The 24,781-nt window shown below is 37.3% G+C and overlaps 1 protein-coding gene across 4 annotated transcripts in view; it reads left to right on the top strand.

Annotated features, from left to right (window-relative positions):
- myo1b (myosin IB) overlaps window positions 1-24,781 on the top strand; it is a 104,258-nt gene continuing 79,477 nt past the window's right edge. For 2 of the 4 annotated variants that reach the window (XM_082175289.1, XM_082175288.1), the window contains exons 1-3: window positions 1-218; window positions 10,018-10,158; window positions 16,781-16,896. In XM_082175289.1, the coding sequence (XP_082031415.1) occupies window positions 10,033-10,158; window positions 16,781-16,896 (242 nt within the window). In that variant the 5' untranslated portion in view covers window positions 1-218; window positions 10,018-10,032. The remainder of the gene's footprint in view (window positions 219-10,017; window positions 10,159-16,780; window positions 16,897-24,781) is intronic. The other 2 variants (XM_082175291.1, XM_082175290.1) reach the window with 1 other exon arrangement.

Here is a 24,781-nt window from a genome sequence, read left to right as displayed (position 1 = left end):
ATTCCAGTCACCACTCCCCGTGCTCATGGAGCAGCAGTAGCCTAGTCTCAGTCAGTTTCACTGCACGAGAGAGGGACGCGTCCCACACTGCTCACGGGACACACAGACAAAAGCTCCGGGAAGGCAACACGCGAATCATCTTTCCCAATTTATTTAGAGCGGAATATCGCTTTGCCTTCAAAGGTGGATTAAAAGGGACATTTTAATCAAGAGCTGAGGCAAGTTATGTTTTCATTCATTTAAAAGTTGCTTTTTCATTCCGGATGAATCTTTTGGGTTGCTAATTTAACTTACATTCGCTGCACATTTACTTATTCATTAATTGAGTCAAATTTATAAGAAAGAGACGCAAGCGGTGATTATTTTTTTTTTTGAACGGTTTCACGGTGAACTTACTTTAGTGATTGTTTCAAAATGCATGGTCATAAGTTAAACAGAAAACCGCGTGTCCCGAACTCTCAGAGCATCGATGCTCAAGAAAACAGGATTGAAGTTTTATGCTGCTCAAGTGTAAACCGGATAAATGAGCTGAAGACTTAAAAATTATCTGAAGGGAGAGAGGAAGGAACAAGAGCCTCGATTAATAAAAATTAAAAAGTTTCATGTTTGGGTCAATTGCCAAGCAACTGCGCGTTAACCTGAGAGACTTTAAATGATAAAGCATAAAGAGCGCAACAGTATTTGCATGGATGGTCGATATGGCAGCAGCACACACACACACACACACACACTGGGAGCGTCAATGGTCTTAAAGTTAAGTGGCAGAGACAAAGAAGCCTGAAGCCTGCTGAGTTTGAGCTGGATCTATCAAAACCCAGTGTACTTACACCACTTTTTTGTCCAAGGTCACCCACTTGTTAGTAATGTGTGGCAGGACAAACATTATTACTATTACCCGTGTAATGTTGGATTAAAGGTTTGTTTAACCCCCTAAAAACGTATTAAACTTCAGCACGTAACTCGTTCCTCTCAGGACTTGTTACGGGCTTGAGTGATACAGGATAGGCTACCTCAAGTAATTACTGGGAAGAGATGTTGTTTCTTTTCTATCAGATTTCCCCCCCACCAAACTATAAAATCCCATAGACCTGCATCAAATGGACCAGAATATCGTAGAGACTTGTTGGGCGGTCACTAAGCAAACACCCAGAACACCTTAGAAAATTTATATCAACATAACAATTACTCGGGAAACAGAAACCACACAGCAACTCCTTGGCAACCACCAAGAACACCATAGCAATCATAACATGCTAAAAGCACCCAGAACCACATAGCAATGCCCTAGAAACCATCTAGACTGTAGTAACCAGCAATACTCTAAAATTCAAATCACCTAACAACCACTCAGAACACCCTATCAACTGTATAGCAACATGCTAAAAACACTCAGAACACCATAGGAACCGCATAGCAACACCCTGGCAATCACACCGAACATTTTAACCATATGGTAATGGTCTAAAACCCAATCAGAACACCCAAGCAACAACTACTCAGAGCACTTTAACAACTGTATACCAACATGCTAAGGTGTTCTGCATAGCAATATCTTGGCAACCATCTAGAGCAAAGTAACCATATAGCAACACAGAACATCTTAGCAACTGCATAGCAACACCCTGGAAACCACGGAACATCTTAGCACTTGCCTTTTCTTCAGAAAATGTTTACCCTGTTGTCTTATTTATTTATTTCTATTTACTTCTATGTTTCTGAGATATTAAAGCCATTAGACTTACATAATTGTTATTTATTTCCCCTTTGATCTAACTTGATTTGCACTTTGACACTAAAAGCTACTTTGATTTTATTGGTTTGACTCATTAATAAGTAGCGTAGTACTGTGGAAACTTCCTTATTGGAGTAATTGTTAGTGCTATTTTAAGGATAGATGATCAAATGGAGAAGAATTTTTTTTTTTTTTTTTTTTGCTTTATGTGAAGCACACAAAAAGTAAAAACATATTTGTTATTGTAAAATTAAATGGTCTCCTGTCATGTTAGATCCCCATATTGCTTCCTGCATAACGTACACTCTCGGTGAATTGAGTTTATGGTGTATGGAAACCACTCATGGGCCATGGCCAACAGTTAGTGCCAAGAAACTGCTCATATTGGGTTTGGTGTAATGTATTTAATCAGTGTAACTGGAAACCGTTGGCTTTATGTTCTGGCTGACTGTAGTTTTTTTAATAACTTTCTGTGTAATTCCCTCAATGTTGACTTGTGAATAGTGAAAATGCAGCAGGTATTTCTCTAAATCAGATTTATATGTCATAAAACAAGGAGTTCACATAAAGTCTTTTCTCTAGCATTAAACTTTGTAGAAATGACAAGTACTGCATGCAATGCAATTTCTTTGCACCTTACTCTCACCTCACTTGGAGCTTATGCATTATTCCACCCACTGGACGCCTACAAATACATCGCTCTTCTCTGGATAGGTGCTTTGCAAACCACAATCAACAGATGTGAGAGACTGAAGAGAGTGTTGACTTTTCAAGAGGGTTAGGTCTCTCAAGCTTCAAACAGTAGAGTCACTTTCTCTAATGGAATGGGCCTTTTTATCGAGGTCTCTACATTTAGTTTTTACAGTAAGGGATAGTAAATGTTTGGTTTAGAACTCTTCACAGATGAGTAAACTCAAACTCAAAATCATTGCCCACTACAACTTAATGTAAATAAAATAACGACATTGCAATCTAATTTTTATTCCGAGTCAGTCTCACTGCTCTCTCAAAAATTTGCAGAATTTATATGCTGTTCTTTAATTAAGGATTTTTTATACAAGATTTATAGGATACCATTGTTTCAATGGCATCATTTGCAATGCTTCATGGCATAAGCAGTTATTTCCCTTGTAACTTGAGTACATCGTTTTGGTCCTTTTGTCATTTTTTTTCAGTAGTTACCTTTTGCTTTGAATGTTGTGTTGTGACTCATGTTGGAGTTGGTTGCTAGCTTTGAACTCTGTGTTGAAGAGTTTTGCCTTTGGAGAAAAAAGATTCTGAAAAATACAGTGAGAATCAGTGACAGTACTTTTCACCTAATATTTTATGAATATGAATTCGGACATACTGTTTTTCACCTACTCGTAGGCATGTACAGAGTACAGACATAGGACTTGATTAGCTTTTCCATTAATTGCGGTTGGCGCTAACCTCTTTATGAATATTCCTACTTCCGTACTATATAGCCGAAAAACAGTATGTGAAAAGAGTATTTACTAAACAGTTGGCGAAAAGTAAATGACCTACTACTTCTGCCGAGATTCTGAAGTGCGCATTCGATGGACTCTTTTCTATCCCGTGAGGCCACAGAAGAGAAGTTTTGAATGGCAGTGGAGTGACTGTTACATGATAAAGCCAGCATGACAAATTAGTTAGTCTCAATTTCATTCATACTATATAGAATGCCCTTTTTTTAAAGTTCATGAAGTTCATTCCTAATCAAATGTACTACCTACTCCGATAGCATGCAATTTCGGACACATCCAAACTCTGCAGGATCTGTCCTCAGGGGCCAGATTTGAAGAATCCTGCTCTTCATCATCTCCTATGACACCTTTAACCCAGGTGGGGTTTATTGATTTTTTTTAAAGGATATTGGTATGAAATTTCACCGTAGCATAGCTCTTCTCCTGTCTGAACAGTTGAAGAACTGTGTGCACAAAATATAAAGTTATTCCATGTGGAGCATACTTCAGTGAAGTTAGGTCTGTTTGTTATTTTTTTCTCCATTGGTTGGTGCCACTGGCACTCTGAAAGAGAAGTTCAACCAGAACACAATTGTATTGCTAAGTGTTCAGCAGCTTCTCATGAATCAGCAGTGAGGATAAGAGCAACAGACTTGAGGTGGCTCTACTGTCTCAGACATGCCTCATGGAAAGTGTTGCCAGGGTCACGGTTTTCCTGCACAGTTGGGCTATTTTGAAAAAGCAGTCAGATGTTAGTGAATTTTTAGTATTCTAAATGAGCGGCCGCGTGCACAAAGTTAGTCATTTGCATAAAACGCGCCCAAACCATCTTCATATAAGGGCTTTCTGCACACGCTTTCCTTACAGCTTTGGTCACTCTCATCAAAGTCAAACTTGCTGCAAACTTGGTCTTGGCCGATCATCGAGCAATGCCAAGTGTGCCATTCTCACCAGTTGGATTATATAATACAATTGATGCAACATACTTCAATATAATTATAGTCGTGTCTCGTGTTCGGATAAAATAAGGCCGTACAGATTACGTGCTTTTTGCGTGCGTGTGGTTTGTTGTTCGTATAATTTTGCTTCTATTTAGAATACATTTTATTACGACATCTTTGGTGAATCGTGATTTGTTCTTAAAATTGTTCGCACATTTCACGCTCAAATTTGTGCATACGTATGTTTGGTGAGTGAGACCCAATGACCTCTGTCACTTCACTATCTCAGTCTCATGGCTAACAGCACTGGTTTTACTCTGTAGAGGGATTAATTGTCACTGGGAGAAAGTAACTTAGACCTAAGGTTATTTTCCTCGCGTGAAAATAGGAAAAAGTAATCCCTCTTTGGGCGCAGTTAGTGGAGGATACACGGATGAAAAGCATAATAGTATCAGGAGTTAAAGTTATTTGTCGCGAAGAATGATAATGTCACGTTTTCATGTGATGCTCAATTGAAAAAGTAGCCTTTAAAGCACTCATATTGTACGCATATTTATAGGATACTGATGCTTTTAAATATAAGCCTATTTATGATACTTTATGATTGAGACTTTCAAACGCATTTCTATCTTCATAGGCTTATTTTGGACTTGTGAGCTTTTATGGTGTCTTAGCAGAAATTCATATGAAGCAAGACTTGGAGTTATGAACCAGCAATAGCTTGTCACACAAAATGTTAGTTTTATTACTACTATTATTATTTTAAATGATAAATGTCCCAAAGATGCAATTCAGAGATTCATTCTAGACTGCCAAGCCTGGCTCCCGTGGGATTGTGGAAAATCAATCCGAGGGTTTACCCTGGAAACGGTGCAGACTTGCATAGCAGTGTTTCAGGTCACTGAGCATGCTTGCATATACTCACAAATAGCCACAATGGCTTTGCCCCATCGCTTCATTTGGATCCCAGCTGAAGTTGCCATCACCAGCCATGTGTCTGGCCCTTTATTCAGCGGTCTGTACTCGATTAAACCCTATTATGTTGTTAACTTGTTCCACTGGCATCACTAAGTGTCAGGTTAACGTTTTGGTTCTGCATTTCCAGATTTTTTTTTACCTTTTAGAAAGGGCATGGATTGATTTGAAACTGAGCTGAAATTGCTGAATCCTATTTAGCTATTTAACTTGAATCCTATCCTATTTTAATTAAATGTATTCTAAAATGTAAATGAAGGGTCTGTTTGATCTCAATGCAGGTTTGGTTGTTTTAGGTGAAAAGAGGGACTTTCTGCTCTGCCTTGTCCGTGTACGGAAAATCACACGTGGCTCACTTCCAGGAATTTTAAATTATACATTATTGGTGTGTTGCACTTAGAAATGTAGGGCAGCTGCAGAGTTTTGGGTGTGGGCCAGTTTAGAAAGGTGACAGCCGGTCAATCCAGTGAAATACTAATGCTGATGCTGCACATGGTGCCTTCATTTTTAGGGCAGTCATGTAACTAAAAATACTACACGGCTTAATCTGATGGATTTATAAAGAGTTGTGGGAAGCTCTATGCGATGATTCTGAAATCTGGCTTCAACAATGATGCCTTTATTTGCTAATGCACATCAACTGCATCCAATTATGTGCAGAAAAACATGTCTGACCTGATGCACTTTATGGAAACTGCATGGCCCATTTGTTTAAAGCAGCAGTTCCTTTGCAATAGTGAAAATGGGAAGTAGTTTGTATCAGGGTGGGGGCAACATAGCAGAAAATATATATTTTTCACAATATCATCTTGTGAAATTATATTGACGATATTCAATATATCTTAGGAGAACCAGCATTCAACCAAATAGCCATTGTTGCCTAGAATCAATCATTCGTTCATTCAGCCATTCGGTCATTCGCCATTCAGTCGTTCATTCAGCCATTCATTCGTTCATTCAGCCATTCGTTCGTTACTTTGGCTCAAATGATTAAAATTGTGTTTTTAAAACATTTTTTAAAATAGTTTTTCAAAATCTTTGCAGATTAAATAAAATAAATACCACATGATGTGCTGTCCTTGTCAGAAAAAAACGTAATCCTGCCTCTCTTGATCTGTAGATTGATTCTGAAGGATTTATTATATGGTTCATGTACTCCAGTGCTGTTTAAATGTAGTTATATCATTGGGGGGAATCTGGGCTACTAGGCTAACAGCACTAATTCACATGCTTGCTGAGGATCACACCACGCTTTTGGAAATTATAGTAGAACAATAGTTTCCAAGTTTCCCCTTTTGATGGGACTTTCATTCTGATGTTTCTCCCTACTGTAATCTTTCCTTCTAGAAAAGGTGTTATTGAAATAAATGTTTTGATCAGAGACATACCCATGCACCCCATCACTGGCAGATTTAATACCACATATTTGGTGGTTCCTGTTTATTACCTGGTTTCCTCCTGGCTTGTTTTTCTGCTCTTCCTGTATAAAGTCTACAGTATAAATTGTCCATTTGTGCCATGTGGCATACGGGCAAAATAAAATAAACCAAAAGATATATAGATCTCATATAAAGTCGGTCTATGTGAAACCAAATATTTACCATTAAGTATTTGAAGCACTGATGATCATGGATTAAAGAAATAAAAACACTGGTTTTCTGAGGAGAATGTTTATTGGCCAATAAGTTGCCCTTCCAGAGCAGCTGGTATTCAGCTGGTATTCAGTTAGACTTGTAGATTTTGCCAGGAGTTGCTATGCAGTGGGGAGAGCGTGCCCTGGAATTATTCTCTTTACTCTGGAACCGCTGGATACACCCAGGGTTTCTCCATGTCTTGTATGACCTTTAGTCTGTGGTCCTTTCCACTGTCCTTTTTCGCAGGTAGCTGATTATATCCCCAGCTGCTTGGTTACAGCTGTTGCCAAGACACAAATTGAGCAAGACATAGAGATAGGTGGTTTCCCCCACTGTTATTCGACAGCAAAGATAATGCAAAACAGAAAAACAATTGTAAAAAGCTTCATTGTTCTATCCTAAGTAGTTGGCTGAGATAACTGTGATTTCATTAGCAGTGAGGGTCATATAGTATATGTATCATAAGCAAAAAAATATTTTATGATTTTAGCACTTTGATAATCTCTGTCATTGTTTAGAGTGCAGAAATTAACCATATGGGCAAAAATGGCATACATGTGGTAGAAAAGTATATGATTTGTAGTATACTCTTGTTATCTAACAAGATATCTCTTGTATTTAGATCTATATATCTCTTATTTAACATGTTGACGATATTTCATAAAATTCTATTCTAAGTAGGGGTGTGCGATATCATGATTTTACATTGGGAACGATTAAAATGTCTCCACGATCTGCTTTTGAAGAAATATCGTAGTACAGTGCACATTTATATCAGTTACAGTTCTGGTGCCTGCGTCCCAAGTTCCAACATACTGTACAAACTGACATACATTCACATCATGAATTCACATAGCAACGCAGCGGTAGGGTTACACGCACGTGACATTGCAATTCTTCGCAATCACTAAACTTTATTTGCATGTGTTTAAAAGCCTTGCCAGTTAGGCTTTTTATGTGCACGCTGTTCTGATATAAGCTTTTCTGAGCGCGCACACCCGAAGTGCATTAAAAACCTGTCAAACAGCGCATGACTACTCGGATGTGTGTCTGTGTATTAGATCCATGCGTTTGGACCGCAGCCTAATAAACCTTGTGTCATTAATGGTAATAAAACAAGATATAAAGAGAAAATCACTTCCTGATCTAAACTGAATAACTTCAGTAGCTTTAATAAAAATCAATGTGTATTTAATTCATAACATGAACTTTATGTAGCGTTTTATTTTTTAAGATATGTCAGATATGTCTTTTTTTACAGTCTCCAAAGCGAGTTTTGTTAATTGTTTAGCTGTTTAGGCTAGTGTTATTTAAGGGGGAAAAATAATATACAGTATATCTTGTGCTTTAGCCTATGCAGCTGTGCAGTTACTTTTGTATTTATTTGTTTTAGTTAGTTAATAATTTAGAATTTGAAAAATTATACCTATTACTTTTTTTTTTATTAATGTGCTCCACACTATTTTATATTGGAAAAAAAAGACCTTAAAGGTTATTGTCCCTTTTAAAATAAAATAAAAAGCTGAAGAACCGATGAAATGACGAGCACAGTTTTCATTTCTGTATAGATGTTCAATCAGGAAGTATAGGTGGCAGTGGCACATATCATTTTTTTTTTTGTATGTGTTGTTTATTTCAGCTGTGATCCACGATTTGCTACTATATAGTTTCTGGCAAACCGTATTAGGGGAGGGACATTTTCCTTCTAGAGATATTATTTGACTGGGCAAAACTTTGTATGATGTGCAAGATGCGCAATATTTTTTTCTTTTGTACATTATCTGCTAAATGTAATGCCAACGTTTATGAGTACACTAGTGGATAAAAAGCCAAAGTCTGATTTCAGTTTAATGGGCTCTTTTTAATTTCTGACACCAGGGCAGCAAAGTCTGAAAGTTGATGAAAAATTCCACCCTGAATACTGGCAAGCTTAACAGTCCAAGATCTGCTGATGGCTTTCACCTCTTAATCCTTAATTTACATTAAACTTCAGTCATGCTTATCAGTGCACTCAAATGACACTTGTTTATGTTATCAACAAACCACAATGCATTACACTGTCTGCCCTTTATTTGGGACTTGTTTCATTGCTGATGTTTGACTTGGACTGGCTAGGGGTGCTTTGTTGTTTTTTTCGCTGGGAGTGAAAACGTTGGCTCTTATTGGAGGAGCTTTATGCTGAGCACTACAGTTTGCCATTGCCCATTTGTTTGAACAGTGCATGGGGGTTTAGGGGCTCGGTAAAGCCTGGTATCAAAGCCCTGAATGCGATTGGCACCTGGATTAGTGACCAGAGAAGGGAAAAATCAGCGCACCTAGCAGTTTAGCTGTTTAACTGTGAAATCACAATTTAATGTTACGTGATGGGTTTGCTTAAAGTAAACATTTAAATAAAGTTTTTTTTTTTTTTTTTTTGCCGTTCACTTTGTTTAGTGAGAAAGTGGTAAAAAAATGTATGACTCGACCCCTCAAACATCTTGGGAATATCTATGGGTCATCAGCTGGGATAAGGGTTTTTTGTTACATAATTCCCGGTGGAATATCTTGTCCATAGTGTCCTGAACAGAACTGAACATGCCAGTCCAGTCAAGTGCTGCTTTGCAAATCCAGAATTATTTTAGTTAAGAAGTGCAAGAAGCTGATGGTGACGTTTTATCAATATGAACAGACACCAGCATTAATGCACCGTGAAAGGACCACGCGTAGAATGCTGGGTTAGATGGGTCAGTGAAAAATAAAAGTGTCCAAAAAGTGGATAAAATCTTAAACTCAATTGAAAATGCATGTCAGATTTTTTGAAAATGTTGTCTTGGTATTCATGGTGTTTTCACATGGTTTTATCCTTTAGACCATTTAGTGGTGTAACCAAGTAATTTTATACCAGACAGAATTTGTCAGAGAAAAGTTTTTTTTTTTATTGTTTGCTTTTATAAACTTTGCTTTTAGTGTGTGTGTGTGTTTTAGTTCTTTAAACAGAAATGAGATTTAATTTTTTTCTGTACGTTGTGTTTATTTCATTATAAATGAAATGAATGGTTTTGGTTTTAGTTAACAATAATATCCACAAAAGTATCAAAATAATGTTTTTATCAAAAATGTATAACGTTTATCATTGAAGAGTTGTATTCAAGCCATTTGTCAGTATAAATTGTATTTTTTATGTATTTTGAAATAATCTATATACAGACATGTATCTAGGTCAATGGAGGTAACGTATCCAGTCAAGGTCTACATTTTTCTGATATATAATTGTCTAAATTTCTCTCTAGGGGGTGCTGTCCAAAATGGAGGTGAAGACATCACTTCTCGACAATATGATAGGGGTGGGCGATATGGTCCTCCTTGAGCCCCTGTCAGAAGACACCTTCATTGAGAATCTAAAGAAGCGGTTCGATCACAACGAGATCTATGTAAGTAATGAATCCGTGTATCATTCGTTCAGTCGTTTTTTTATTTAATATCAAAAGTAGAAAAGTTTTGAGACTAATATAACTTTGCTTCCCATTTATTACTTTAAGTACTTTGATGCCACAGCAAAAATTCCTAACTAATAAAGTTAAAATATTATTAAAGACAAATGAACAGACAGTAAACATAAGAATACATAAATTGAAACGTAGATAAATACTATAAAAACAGTTAGAAATAGTTATGTCTAAGAGTAGTATTCAGGTTGGGAAATGTAGTAATTAATATAAATAAGTAAATAGCTGTCTAATGAATCAGAATATGCAATGTGAATGGATATCAAGAAGAATTGAGGATCTTCTACTTTTCTTAGATCAAGCTCTGTGGCTCTGTTTCATTATTAAAGCATTGCTCTGTATTGGCTCAAGTCAATTGGTTATCTCTTGTTTGACCAGTGGCAGATACTGTGAGTTTTAAGGAAACCTGTTTGAAAACAGTCAATATATATTTTTTTTTTAGCATAACTTACACACTGCATTCTTAAAGGGAACCTTTTATGCAAAATGTACTTTTTTTTCTTTTTCTTTTTACATAATTGTGTCCTCAGTGTGTGTACGCACTGTTTAGGAATGCACTCCATTTTGCGTGGCTTAGCTCCTCCCCTGAGTGAGCTGTACTCATTTATCTCCTCTCTTGTTGTTTGATTCACATTAACACAATAGACAGCAACAGGTACTGTACATTAAACTACTGCCACTTTAATACACCGATCTGATATCGTGACTTGTGATTTCTTTCCCAGCTGTTTACGTTCACAGACCTAACTGACTGTGTTTGAGAGTTTTTTACAGTTTAAGTTCAATAAGATGCAAAAGAGTGTTCAGAAAAACTTATATCTGACTTTTAATCTGATATGGCTTTAAAACGCATGCAAATAAAATGCTTTCATGATGACTTAGAACTGCAATGTAACGTGAGCATCACAACGATTGAGATGATAATCAAAAACAAACAGGTGTCAATGTCCAACGTATCCAAGGTAACAAGTCCTTGGAAGATTTTGTTAGATTTATCTTTGTGGGGCAATGAAATCAATGAAAAATGTTCCAAATGAATTGCTGCGTTAGTCACCACACCTCATAAAAAATAGCTTTCAGTACTAGGAAATATCAAGATTAAATGATCCAGCTGAATGGCCTGTTTCCATTCAAATTGACCCTTATAAAGGGTGAGTAATGAATGACAGAATTTTTTTTTTTTTTTTGGCCGAACTAACCCTTTAAGCTTATATTGTACGGTTCATGAAGTTTCTAGGAGTGTCTCCACTCTCAGTATCAGTACCACTCTCTATGTATGCCAAGAAGCTTACATCACTGTTCATCATATCACTTACATTTCACCAATACAATACTAACTTAACAAAGAGTTATCTCCTTATCTAATCAATGCCCTGTAAAAAGAGGCTATGATGGGTCCAGTTTTAGATACAGCAGGCAATAAGAGCGGAATTATGAAACAAAGGTCCTTGTATTTATTGATATCATTAAACTTTGCTCTGTATAATTAACTGCAAGAAATAACAAATGTATTAATGGGAATGTGTATATTTGCACATGCGTCTGTTCATTCATTCTTGTCAAAGTTACCCGCCGAATTGACGTCAGACGTTTGTCCGTTTACAAACCAATCAATGTCAAGATGCAGCCCACATAGATGATGAAAACAGGACGCAAGTATGTCATGTAAAGTTTTTAGTGCGTTCGCATAATTGCAATGTAAACCAAAACTTACCAAATGTATAAAATGTATCAAAACATGAACTTTGATTCGGACCTTGGTGTGGATTTTCAGGTGTGAAAACGCCCTTAGACTGGCATACTCCTCTTCTAATGCACTGATAGAAGTCTCATCTCTAGTGTCCCCGATGTCACCATTGTTGACAGTGTTTAAATACATCTGGGAATGGGAGGATGTTATCATATTCCTCATAGAAATGAGAGATGTCAGTCCTCTTCTGTTTGTGTGAAAGAAGAATCGCTCTGAAGTTAATAATACTGAAGAATGTTTGTTTTTTTGTTCTAAGTTCCATGTCATCAAACTATGAAATAACATAAATGAATGTATGTGAATTTAGTTATTTCCTCAAAGTTGCCAACTTCTGTCTAGATTCCCTCTCTCATGGTTGATTTTTTTGGTAATAATAATAATTAGTAAATGACAGTATTGAATGAGTTCAAATGTAGGCAGACCATTTGTTAACTGATTTTCCTTCTATGTAGTTAATCTAATTTTCATTTGTTTATTTAGTTACTTGTTAATGTACTTTTTATTTGTATAATTCAATGTAAACTATTTTGCTTTGCAAAATATATATATATATATATATATATATATATATATATATATATATATATATATATATATAATATATTAGGCACAAATGATGTCTACAAATGTCATTTTAGGAATTTAGTTAAAAAAACTTTTAAGATAAATTCAGTTGTTGGAATTGTCCCAATTATGGAGCTAATAATATGACAAAACGATTTGAATTTGAATTGTGTAAATTTGAATTATTTGCAAGTGAAATCTAACAAAATTGAATTTTAGGTGGTAGTTTAAATAGTTCTGAATTTGATTTTTTTTAAACGAATATTGAACATTTGAAATTTAACAAACTGAAATGTTTTTATGGCTGAATTTTATAGACATGTATTTTCCAACAGCTAGTTTTTTTGTTCTGAATTCGTATACTGCAAATATTCAGTTTAAAAAAATACAGATTCAAGTTTTCAAGATGAAGAAATTCGTAACTTCAAATTCAGTTTTCTAAAATTCAAGTTCAAAAATTCAAGTTCAAAAATTCAAGTTCAAAAATTCAAGTTCAAAAATTCAGATCTTACAGAAAGTAGGTCACAGCACAGGTCATCCACAGGGAAGAGTAAAGGATCTCAGATAAGTCGAACAGAGCATTTTGGCTGCACTGCAGTAGTTTTCTGCCGCAAACGCGGTGGTGGTTCAAGTGGTATAAATGTTGACTTTCAAAAGTAGGCGCGCCAAGAAGGCTATTCTCTGTATTTTGGTTCATTTTTGGTGAGCGCCAGAAAGATCTAAAGAGACCGAGACGTGCTAAAGCAGCGCATCATGTTGTTTTATTTATTTTTCAATGGCATTATATTTTGTAGTCATTTTGAATGTATACAAATAAAAATATACATTTTACTGTTTCGAATTATGTCATATTATCTGTATAGTTATTTCCCAGCAGTGGAACAAATCCAAGTGATGGCGCTCGCGCATCGCGCTCTCACACAACATACTATCAGACCTGACGTTACTACTTCATATCGCAGACTGTTCATTATCAAAATGAAACACAGTCAACCAAACATATAAAAAGTTATTCTGCCTAATTTTATTGGTCTGTTGTACAATATAAAGGGCAAGCTGTGCCGCACACAGTCCCACTCCAAACATTTCCCTTGCTGTGAAGACGCTGATTTAGCCTATACGTGTATTTTGGGATTCGACTGAAGTATGACGCCTTCTTTATATTAATAGTTAGCATCCACGTGTTACATTGCAAATATGAAAACTTTTGACTGAATGAGAGATGCGCGACCGTTTCGATTTAAATAAATTTGTTTAGGCTTGGCGTTTAAAATAGGCTAAATGTTGTTTGTAATAAAGGGCACAATATAGCCTCTTTTATAGGCTATGTAGCCTATATTATTTTATTAGGCCTATACATGGCTACTTATTTTTCATTCTTGTTGTTTTTTCTTGGTGGAGACCATTTGGGCAAAAGAAAAAAAAAACAAGAAAAAAAAAAACATGTGTTCATTACCCCCACCCACATTTGGGCTAAATCACTGTTATAATTAGGGGTTCCTTGGAAATGTATTTAGGTGTAGACAAAATCAGTTATGTTTATTTCATAAATATGAACGCATCTCCCGGACACTAGCCGTTAGTCTACTTCCTTGGCCTATTTTTTTAGCTGGCCAATTCTCAAAATCTGTGTGGAAAAGCTGCGGAGCTTTTTTTTTATTATTATTTTTTATTATTATTTATTTTGGAAGTTTAGTTGCCATAGAAAATAACACAGTTTTGTTTAACATCAACTGATACTCAATATTAATGGAATAAATAAATGTAATGTCAGAGAATGCACAAAGCGCATCCTTTTGAGATGTAAATTACAATACATTTTAATTTAAATAAAACACAAAAGGCCTAGCTACATCATAAAACTCAGAAGATGATGTATTTTAATATATTATATTATAATACAAATAAAAATGCGTCATACTTCAGTCGAGTCCCAAAATACACGTAGCCTAGGCTATAGGCTAAATCAGCGTCTTCAAGGGAAATGTTTGGACTGTAGGCTACTGTGTGCGGCACAGCTTGCCTTTTATATTGTACAACAGACCAATTAAATTAGGCAGAATACCTTTTTATATGTTTGTTTGACTGTGTTTCATTTTGATAATGAGCAGTTTGCGATATGAAGCAACGCCAGGTCTGATAGTAGGCTATGTTGTGTGAGAGCGCGATGCGCTGGCGCCATCACTTGGATTTGTTCCACTGCTGGGAAATAACTTAATACTCTGTTATTTATAGTCAATTTGTGTACATTCAAAATGATTACAAAATATAATGCCATTGAAATATAAATAAAACAACATGATGCGCTGCTTTAGCGCGTCTCGGTCTCTTTAGATCTTTCTGGCGCTCACCAAAAATGAACCAAAATACAGAGAATAGCCTTCTTGGCGCGCCTACTTTTGAAAGTCAACATTTATATTATTTGACGTTAAATGCATTATATATGCCAGAGTCACTTTGGAATAAATCACAGCGTGTTTCATAAAACGTGACTTGGCCTATACAGTCCGGAAAATAGGCTATAGCAAATTCAGACCAACTGCTGGTCTACTCAGAGAAAAAGCCCTTTCTGGGCTCTTCTGTTGTGCCGAGCCATTCGTTAGTCTAGTTGTTTGATGAGGAAATGAAATATAGCCTATAGTTGCAATACACAGTTTTTGTAAGCTCCGTGCAACAGCGGACTATTATTACTAGAATATTAGAAATCTAATACTCAAGCTGTTTTCTCATTTTTCTACTCTTAATATTAAATAAAAAAACGACTGAACGAAAGATACACGGATTCTCTTGAACCACCACCGCGTTTGCGGCAGAAAACTACTGCAGTGCAGCCAAAATGCTCTGTTCGACTTATCTGAGATCCTTTACTCTTCCCTGTGGATGACCTGTGACCTACTTTCTGTAAGATCTGAATTTTTGAACTTGAATTTTTGAACTTGAATTTTAGAAAACTGAATTTGAAGTTACGAATTTCTTCATCTTGAAAACTTGAATCTGTATTTTTTTAAACTGAATATTTGCAGTATACGAATTCAGAACAAAAAAACTAGCTGTTGGAAAATACATGTCTATAAAATTCAGCCATAAAAACATTTCAGTTTGTTAAATTTCAAATGTTCAATATTCGTTTAAAAAAAATCAAATTCAGAACTATTTAAACTACCACCTAAAATTCAATTTTGTTAGATTTCACTTGCAAATAATTCAAATTTACACAATTCAAATTCAAATCGTTTTGTCATATTATTAGCTCCATACCCAATGGCTCCAAACTTTTTTGATGGTTAGTGTATGCCTTGAGGGATGTCTGCTTTTGTTGATTTTTTTTTTTGATTTTATTTTTTTTTTACTTTCACTTCATCTGTCCATTTACAATTGTTTTTTATATCTTAGGCATTCATTATGCCTCTTGTGAACACCTTGACAATAGGCTGTGTTGCCATGGGAGAGGTCTGATTCTCCAGCTGCAAGCCTTATGCAACACTCACTGTAATGAAAGGTTGAAGACGGCAGCAAGAAATAGACATTGTTCTGAGGTCCCTCAGACATTTGAGATTTGCTTTTAACGTGATAAGTTGAAAATTAGTTGTAGTGTATACGGAAAGAAAGACTTAAAGAAAGAGAAGCTGGAATAAATTATTCAATGTTTGTATAAGTCTTCTGAAATAGACTACTTCAGACACAGTTGTCCACTTTTGACCACCCTGTGATGTTGATGCATCCTGGGATTCCGAACATTTTTGTTTGTGTTCTCTTGTTCAGTTGCTTGCGGGCCCCCCGCCTGTCTGAACAATACCCAGGAATTCCCATCTGGATCGTGCAGACGGAGGCATATTGTAGCGTTACTCCCCTACACTGCTGCCGCCGCTGTTCCTACAACAGAATGAGCCAGCAAATGTGCATGCTGATGTCTGTGTCTCACAGCAGGGGATGAACTAGATTTGACAAGTAGAAATACAGTGAGCTTTTAGGGTTGTCACAATAACAGTACAAATTCACAATTACCGTCATTTTCATAATAGGCACCGTTTTTTTCATTACGACTCATTGACCCGTGCATAAACAGTGTGCAGTGACAACACTTGGGTACCAAAATTAGTCTATATACTGTATATTGAATATATGACTGGTTATGTTGTCTCTACTCATATCAGGTATTTTCACAAATTCTTATGCTTGATTCTTCTTGTTTGTTGATCAGTGGTTCACTGCTTCTTTCACTTTCCTCCACAGACATACATTGGCAGTGTGGTGATCTCAATGAACCCCTACAAGTCCCTGCCCATCTACACAGCAGAAAAGGTGGAGGAGTATCGCAACAGGAACTTCTATGAGCTCAGTCCACACATGTGAGTTTAGAATCCTTCTCATCCATTGACCTCTGTGTCGCAAGATTACACACAAGTTGATGGCTAATTTCGCTGGTACTTGTGACTAAGTGACAATAAAGGCTACTACTACTACTACTACAATTGGGACAGTATGTCAGCACCATTTTGGTTATTTGACTGATGTTTGCAAATTTATTTGATTTAATTTTATTGTTTATATTTCATATTATTTTTCCATCCATTTTCCAAACAGCTTGTCCTATGTAGGGTAGCCTATACCAGCATCTCGGACCATAGGCAGGGAATTCAATTGTTTCTTCCTATTTTAACATTTAGTTTTTAGCACTAAGTTAGCAATAAATTACAGCAAAGATTTTAATCTTTTGGAAGCACTGTCCAACAGAGTCACTGGTACCCCTTTTCCACCAACAAGAACCGGGTGCTGGTTCAGAGCTAGAGCTATTGCCAGTTCGGAGTTGGTTCGACTGACGAGCTTACTAAGAACCGGTTTGTGTTTCCACCGGCCAGAGAGCCACAACAGAGCTATATCTTACGTCACTGCATACGTATCATGTTGCCCAGCAACGCTAGGTTCGGCAGCGCCAAACACAAACACACCAGACTTGTTCGAGATGCATCGGCTTCTCGCAGAACGATCAGCACATGAAATCAAAGCACTGCGAAAGCGATCAAAAAGCACAAGGAGTCGTATGATCTCCAAACACTCCCGCAGCTCTGATCGGTCCACGCTGCTCCGATGCATCTCGAACAAGGCATCAACAATAATAGACGTTGCGTTACTATGGATGCTCATGGGTTTGTGAAAATAAATCGGCATCCAAACACGGCGAATCCAACGCGTTCGTGCAGCTCGCCGTAACTTACATAGACGGATATTATAATCGAGCTGCTATTAGCTCGACTAGCTGCTATTTAAAAATGGCGGTCACAAGTTTCTCTTCAGTCTTGTTGGCCACGGTAACCCCGCCCCCAGCCTCTGACGCAAGCGGTTCTTTCTTGACTCCGTTCTAGACCCTGCAATGATTTGGTGCTACTTAAGAACCAGTTTTACTGGTTCGGAGCTGGTGCTTTGGCGGTGGAAAAACAAAGAACTGATTTGAAACTAGGCTCTGGCTCCGAACCAGCACCAGCTCTGCCTTGGTGGAAAAGGGGTATGGGTCCTATTTAAACGATATAAGCGAATGGTCTAAAGCACACGTCGCAAGTGCACTTGAGGGCGTGTCCAAATACACTTTTGCTAGTTTAACGACGGGAGAAATGGTGGGCGTGCCCAGTGCATGGTCTAAAAGGGTCGCCCCTATTCACTTAATGAGTAATGGGTGTGTTTTGCGCGTAATGTGCAATAAACCAACCAATCAGAGTCTCATCTCACATTCCCTTTAAAAGCCAGTTGCACTCGCGCCATGGTGGATTCGCTATTTACATGGTAGAATTGCAACCGGAAAAACTGAACGCTTCACCAGAGAGGAAATGGATCTGCTCGTGTGCGAGGTTAAAGTGCACAAGCAGACCATCTATGGGACAAAATGTACACGCGTTGTGGACCCACCTATAGGGGCACATTAATAACGCGCTCTTTAAATAGCAAGAAAAATATTGCACCTTTGTGCCATTGACCAACAAAAACCTGGTCTAAAGTCAGTCTATTTCAGTTGCCTCAAAATAGCAATGTGCCAACAATGCGCCTGAACACACCTCGTTTTCAGACCAGCACATGAATATACATTTTCTATTTAAACAACGTGGTGCAGGACTTGAAAATGATAACTGCGTCGGGCTGAAACTAGCAAAAAACACTGCGCCTGGCGCCGCATTGTGCCGGATGTATGATAGGGCCCACTTTCTCGTTTCTTCTAGGCTTTCTGGTCAGCAGAGCGCAAACTTGAGAAAATCGGTTTAGGCATGAATACACAGGGTTGGAAATGCCATGCAGATTTTATAAAGCACTTTTATCAATAATAATGTGAAAGTCCCCCAGCAGTGTCATGTTTGCAAGAAGTGCTTTTGCAGAGTAGTTGTGCATAAACAGAGTGTACTCCATTCACTCGACCCCTGAGACATGTTGTCCAGCCCTGCTGCCGGGGGAGGGGATACTCCAGCTCACTGTCCTGTCCTGCTCCAGCTAATGACCATCTGTCTCTCTAGTGGGCTGCTAGCCGCCTGACCAGACTGCCAAATCACAACAAAGCAGTCTGCTTTGTTTGATCGGCAGATGCACACTTGCCCTCTGAAAAACATCATAGCCCGATCTAACTCTCAAAACAAGAGTCATTGAGAATGGAATGGCTGTTCCATTACGCTTTTCCTACTCATTCTATACACTTTCCCCTGGAAAAGAAAGTTCAAATAAACAGCTGTGTACAGCTGCATTTTCTTTCCCAATACTTTTTTTTTCTTTTTTTTCTTATGATCTTTTGATACTTTCGACTATGTTCATAGTTTGCTCTCCTCGTGTTTCTAAATTGATCTCTCTTCTGTTTCTGGGATCATCATGTTCATCTGATCTGCTTTAAGTAAATATTTTCTGTGGTATGCAAGTTCTCCTTCAGTCTTAATTCTTTCCATATTCATATGTTTTAGTCTTAGCACTGTTACAGTGATGTCAGGGTCGATGCTCCTCTGATCTGAAGCCAGACTCTGAGCTCATTCCAGGGCAGCTGCTTTTCCTGTCATGCCTGAGAAGCGGACCTTTTAGATGGCTCTGGGTTTACAGGCCTCCCGGGCTCATACATTCAGGCGTCCTGGGACAATGGGCCGTAACCGGTTCTGTTAACAGCACAAGTTAGGCTGTATTTATGATCATCACCTCTGTAAACAGAGCAGTCAGGCAGTGGAAGTAGCGAAATGGCCCAGAGCCCCTCCGCTCAAACCACTGTGAAGCTTTTGGGTGAGTTTTTGTCAAGTCTGTGCTTGTTTTATCATTTTCTGAAATATTATGAAGAGCCTAGGGTCATATAGCCAGACTTTTAACTTGTGGAATAAAGGTGTTATAATACTTAAAGCGATGTGCTATCATTCCCATTGATTTCATTGGCAGTTGCTCAGCTGGTGCAGGACCCCCTGCAAGTGTTCAATTTGAAATCAGCCCTCTTTGCTCATGGGCACTTTTGCAGTCAATGACCTTGAAAACTGACGATAGTTTAACAACACGATGAATGCAATGCATGCTGCTTAGTTGCATCATGAACGTCATACAGACATAAACACATTATTACATGTGCAGGCTGCAGGGGTGTCCAATCCTGCTCCTGGAGGACCACTGTACTGCAGAGTTTAGCTTCAATCCTAATTATACACACCTGAACAAACTAATGAAGTGGTGTGTTCCAATTTGTGTACTTATGCACTATTCTATGCTGTTTTGTTGTATAAATAGTGTGTAGTGTGTTCACACTGAAAATTCCCCCCAAAAAAGTGCACTTTAAATACCCGAATGATGCGCTTAATTAACTGAAAAAATGAAGTGTGGAATGTAGGGATGAGACGGTATGAAAATTTCATATCAGTGACCAAAATTATCGTGATTATCAATATTATCACGGTTTTGTTAAAGCGAGATGAAAGTGTTCAAAAATAACTGATGCTCACACTGAAAACATTTCAACAAGTTTTATATTTGAAAATCAACAAACAACAAATAAAACATTGGGGGGCCATTCAGACTCTGATGTTGGGTGACAAACTAACCTTATAAAGTTTATAGAAAGTGTTGAGTACATAGTGCATATTAAGTACATAGTGTATAAGTGCATAGTGCATAAGCACATTGTGTACATGGTGTATAGATTGTAATTTGGGACACAACTATATCGGTATCCGAAACCATGGTGGATATTATCGAGTGCTCTCATTCAATCCCATAATGCATCTAAATATCAAGTGTACAACCGATGTACACTTAATGGCTAGCTGCTAAAATACCCATGCACTAGCACTTTTGCACTACCCTGCAGAGTTCTTCTGGTACACTCAATGTCCGAATTGGCTCACTGGTTTTCATTCGCTAATTCAGTGGACTGTATTAGTGGAACTTCCAGGCAAGTGTACTGGAGCAAAAATGAAGCTAAACTCTTTAGGACATTGTCCTTCCAGAAGACAGACTGGACACCCTTATTTAGTGGAGTATATAGTGGAGTAGTATAGAGAATAGGGTATAGGGAGCGATTTTATATACAACCTTAGAAACTTCCTGGCAAGTTGGAGCTAAACTCTTCAGTACATTGGCCCTCCAGGAGCAGGACTGGACACCATGGTCAATAGTGTACAGTATGTTTTAGACCTAAGAATAATTCTTATCTTGAATGAGAGGCTTGGATTAAGGTCTCTTTTAATTAGGGTCCTACTCAAAGACTGTGAGGTTTTTCAGGACTTTGTAAAAGACTCCATAATTTGATTTTAATCTCCAAGTCAGGCCATCTGCTTGGGGTTATTGTGGTAGATCTTTTGTAAGATGAGACTATAACAGGGTTTGGAAGTTGTCCTTCCCTAATAATCTTTTCCTATCCATTAAGAGGTCACTCAACCCTTATCGATTTTAACAGCTGTTCATGACCATTGGGTTTATATTGTCCGTTTTTAGTGTATTTTCTGTATAGTGATACTGTATGTGATGATTGCTCTTCATCCACTGTTAGGGGTGTAATGATACACTCATGTTATGATTCGATACGATTGCCGATACTGTGCTCACAATACGATTCCCGATATAGTGCTCACGATACGATACTATCGCAATACTTTAAGCCAAAATAAAGAAGACGGTTTTATTATTATTACTTCTAAGACCTATTGTAATAAGTTAACACATTTACTGTTGATTAAAACGCAAAAAAAAAAAATATGGACATGGGGGGTGAACTTGAATGGGTTTGGACTTGTTCCTGGTCCCCAATGCAGTTGGTAATGGTGACACCAGAAAGAAAAAATACATGATTCTGAAGCTGAAATTACAGAATTATGTTTGACGCATAACCTACTTGTAATCTGTCACGACTACATAAAATAATGTACTCCCTTTTTTACTGGTTAAATCCAGACATTTGGCATTATAAGGACCCACAAATATTCCCTCTTTGCTTCATTATATATTATATTCAACATTAAATATAGTAGTTTAATGCAGTACTTTGAAACTCTGTAAACTTTCATTTTGTTTTTTTAATTTAAATGCGGCTTTAAATGCAGTAATTCGTTGGATCTGTTTTACACAAGTCGAGCACGCACAGACTCTCCCTGTGCTCACTGTGTCCTGCCTCTGTTTGGATGACTCCGCTGTTTTAAGACCACATTATTATTATTGCTGATTTTGAATCATGTAAAACTACAGTGTGTTTTTGAAAGAGGACAGAGTGTGCAGATGGGCCTGAGGCATTGAGACCTCATATGCCCACCTGTTTTTAACAGGACGTGTCCAGTTGCAATAAATCTATTGTTAACCAATCAATTGTAAAGGTTTTATCTCTAAGGGTTTTCTTAGCATTAGGGGTTTGTTGGAACAGGTAGCTGAGCTTCAGGGGTGATCAGAGCCATTGAGACAATAAAGTGTCTGAGACCACCATGCTCACTAATCACCACAGATGGTAGCGTGTTTAAAGACACTCACTGGAGGTGGCAAACATCTGCTGGTTGCCACTATATCTTAACAAGAGCTATGTGCCCTCACAAGAGGTCTAAATAACAGGCCAATCTGACAGCCCAGAGAGAAGACTGGTGCAGGACCAACTATGTAATTTCATGGTGTATTTATAATTTTATATTTGTTCTAGCATTGTAACGGTTCATGGTAAAAAAAGCGAGCCGTATCGTTCTCCACCCATGGTTCGACACGCACTTGCACCATGGTTAATCTCGAATCTCAAATGGTTTGTTGGAAATTAATGTGCCTCAGACAGCATGTGAAAACTAAATTTAGTTATCCTTCTCGTCGTGTTTCGCTTGAACAGACACATTCACATAAAATGATGTCCAAAGCTTGCCTGTCTTGGCGAGTATCCTAGCAAACATATAGTCGGTTATGTGTGAACGTAAGACAACACTTGTAGAGGTATCACTTTTGGATCCATACATCGTCTTAAAGTGACAGCAGCCTAAAATGCCTGCTGCTGTCTTTGTTTTTAATGTTAATCAAACAACAAAAGACAAAGAAATCACTCTCTGCTCTTGACTGAATAACTTTTTGTAACTTTAAGGATTGATCTTTTATTTTATTTTATTTATATAGTGAAGATTAAATGCAGTGTTATTTTACATTTGATTACTTTATTCAATTTATATACCTGAAAACTGTTAAACCTACCTCATAAACCTGAAAAGCACTGATTATTTCATTTGTATCTATAACTTTATTTTCATTTGACTAGTCTGTAGTCAGTAGTTTTTTTCTGAACAGTTCGATTTGTATCACGGTTTTAGGGGCATGGTTCTAGGGTCAAGGTTCAGTATGTGCTGAGTAATTAGAACCATTACACCTGTAATTTGTTCTATATTTTGTATAAACAAAATAATAGTAAATAAAATATAAAAAATGTGTTTCTTTTCTGTAAACATGGCATTGTAAACTAATAATATTGTTGACTCTGTGACCAATTGGTTATGCTCGTCTATTGTAAGTCGTTTTGGATAAAAGAGGGCTAAATGCATAAATGTAAATGTTTTATTATTATTATTATTATTATTATAAACACTGTTTGGTAGAAGTGATAGTTTCCCTCATAAAAACATCTGCTTCAGAAAAAAAAAAAAAATGCATTTGTATGTTATGTTATCAGAAGGCAAAAATTGTATTCGATAGTATGTTTGGAAATGCTATGCATTGGATCTTATCTGACCGCTGGAATGTGAGCTTGAACTTTTGGTGTTGAGATGGTTTTAGTTAATGACCGAGCGTGAATGTGAAACGCTTCATTCTGGCAACCACACATGGTTCAAGAGCCCCGGTGTCACCTCTCCCTCCCAAACACTTTTTTGCTGTCTTTGGCTTAGTGGCCATCTGAGTGTGGTAAGAGCAATTCAGTCAAATCAGACTGTGAATGAGGTTGTCTGCGTTCAGAATTCCCATCTTTTTTGAGGGTAAACTGTCCCTTCAATGGTCTTTATGACATCTCTGCCTGAGGTTCATGCAGAATGTTGTTCATGGGTTCAGCACATTTTGCTCTATTGCTTTACTAAACAGAGCTTTTTTATAATTCAGGACTGAAAGTGTTCTCAGGAACAGCTCAATTCAGACACCCACATAATCCTATTCTTAAATGACAATGATTCGATGTCTATTTTCCTGTAGCTCAAACAGTAAAGCCTTGGTGCTTGCAACACCAAGTTCAGGGGTTTGATTCCCAGGGAAAGCAAGAACTGATAAGAATGTAAATGTGTACCTTGGATTGCAATGTAAGTCGCTTTGGATAAAAGCGCCTGCCACATGCGTAAATGTACTAAACCTTTGACAAGTATGATCACAGCGGAACATTGAGATCTGCATTTGACCGCTGCCGTTGACCTGAGCAGTTGTCGTGTAGGTATGGGACAGTCTTCTCAACCATACAGTATCATTATTTCTGTTACAATAATTCACATTATCATAGAAATACTGGTTCACAGAAGTTTAAAGTTTGGATATATAGTTCGGATATAAATACTGATGTCTACGGCAGAGATCAAAATAGAGTAAATCACATTTTGAAAGTAACTTGACACTTCAAATAAAGATTTTATCAATTAAATTGTTACGCCAATAGTTGGCTACAAGTGACGTGAAAAAAAAATTGTGTTGATTTGAGTCATTGAATCATTCATTCCAACAGATTTATTTACCCTCTGGGGTATTTATTTACCCTTTTTTTTTTTTTTTTTTTTTTTTACATAGCAGCAAAATAGACTTAAAATACTC

This window comes from Leuciscus leuciscus, assembly GCF_965113295.1.
Source record: "Leuciscus leuciscus genome assembly, chromosome: 7".
In the NCBI taxonomy this organism is placed as follows: domain Eukaryota; kingdom Metazoa; phylum Chordata; class Actinopteri; order Cypriniformes; family Leuciscidae; genus Leuciscus; species Leuciscus leuciscus.
The sequence above is the reverse complement of the archived record's forward strand: the minus strand, read 5'-3'. Positions and strand labels throughout refer to the sequence as shown.